Genomic DNA, 669 nt, shown 5'->3' on the forward strand with positions numbered 1-669 from the left:
TTGACGTCTTACAATTACATTTTCCAGTTTTATTTATTTACTTTTTTTTATCGCATCTTGTCAATTTAGGAACAAATAATTTTAAAAAATATAGATGTAAAACATTTTCTATGTCCCATAAAGTGTCTTTTGAATTACACGATATATCAGTTTCTTCCCCAGTAAATAATTAGTTTGGTGTCACGCTGTCGCGCGTGAAAATCAATTGCATTCCGGCAAGACAGACGTAGGTATTTCCTACCGTTTCCCAAATGTTCGGAAGAGAACGGCGTGAAGATTTCGTTTACCTGGAGATTCCAATCGAATCCACCGACATTTACACCGCTCGAGTCGCGCCAGTGGTATTCCAGGGTAGTGTCGTCTATAACATCGATCACCGGACAAACTACCGTCGTCGGATCGCGCGCGATCCGATCCAGAAGAGGTTCCAGCCAGCCCTCCGTACATTCACAATGGCTATCCAGATACGTGAGGACCGGAGCTTTGGCTGCCACAGCGCCTAACAAGCGCGCCCTGATAAGACCCTCACGTTTATTCGCCCTAATAATTCTCACTTTTGGATAATTCATCATATAGTCCTCCAATTGGCGCTTGAGATGAGCTGCGAAAGAATTAATTTTTCGTTACTTCACCCGAAATAACAAAGCATCGAAATAACAAAATATCGCC

The 669-nt window shown here is 42.3% G+C and overlaps 1 protein-coding gene across 4 annotated transcripts in view; it reads right to left on the bottom strand.

Annotated features, from left to right (window-relative positions):
• The window catches only part of LOC108756156 (putative polypeptide N-acetylgalactosaminyltransferase 9), a 229,556-nt gene that overhangs the window by 18,560 nt on the left and 210,327 nt on the right, over positions 1–669 (bottom strand). For all 4 annotated transcript variants that reach the window (XM_018499764.1, XM_018499763.1, XM_018499761.1 and 1 more), the window contains one exon: positions 288–601. In XM_018499764.1, the coding sequence (XP_018355266.1) occupies positions 288–601 (314 nt within the window). The remainder of the gene's footprint in view (positions 1–287; positions 602–669) is intronic.

Source organism: Trachymyrmex septentrionalis, unplaced genomic scaffold, assembly GCF_001594115.1.
Source record: "Trachymyrmex septentrionalis isolate Tsep2-gDNA-1 unplaced genomic scaffold, Tsep1.0 scaffold96, whole genome shotgun sequence".
Taxonomy (NCBI): Eukaryota; Metazoa; Arthropoda; class Insecta; order Hymenoptera; family Formicidae; genus Trachymyrmex; species Trachymyrmex septentrionalis.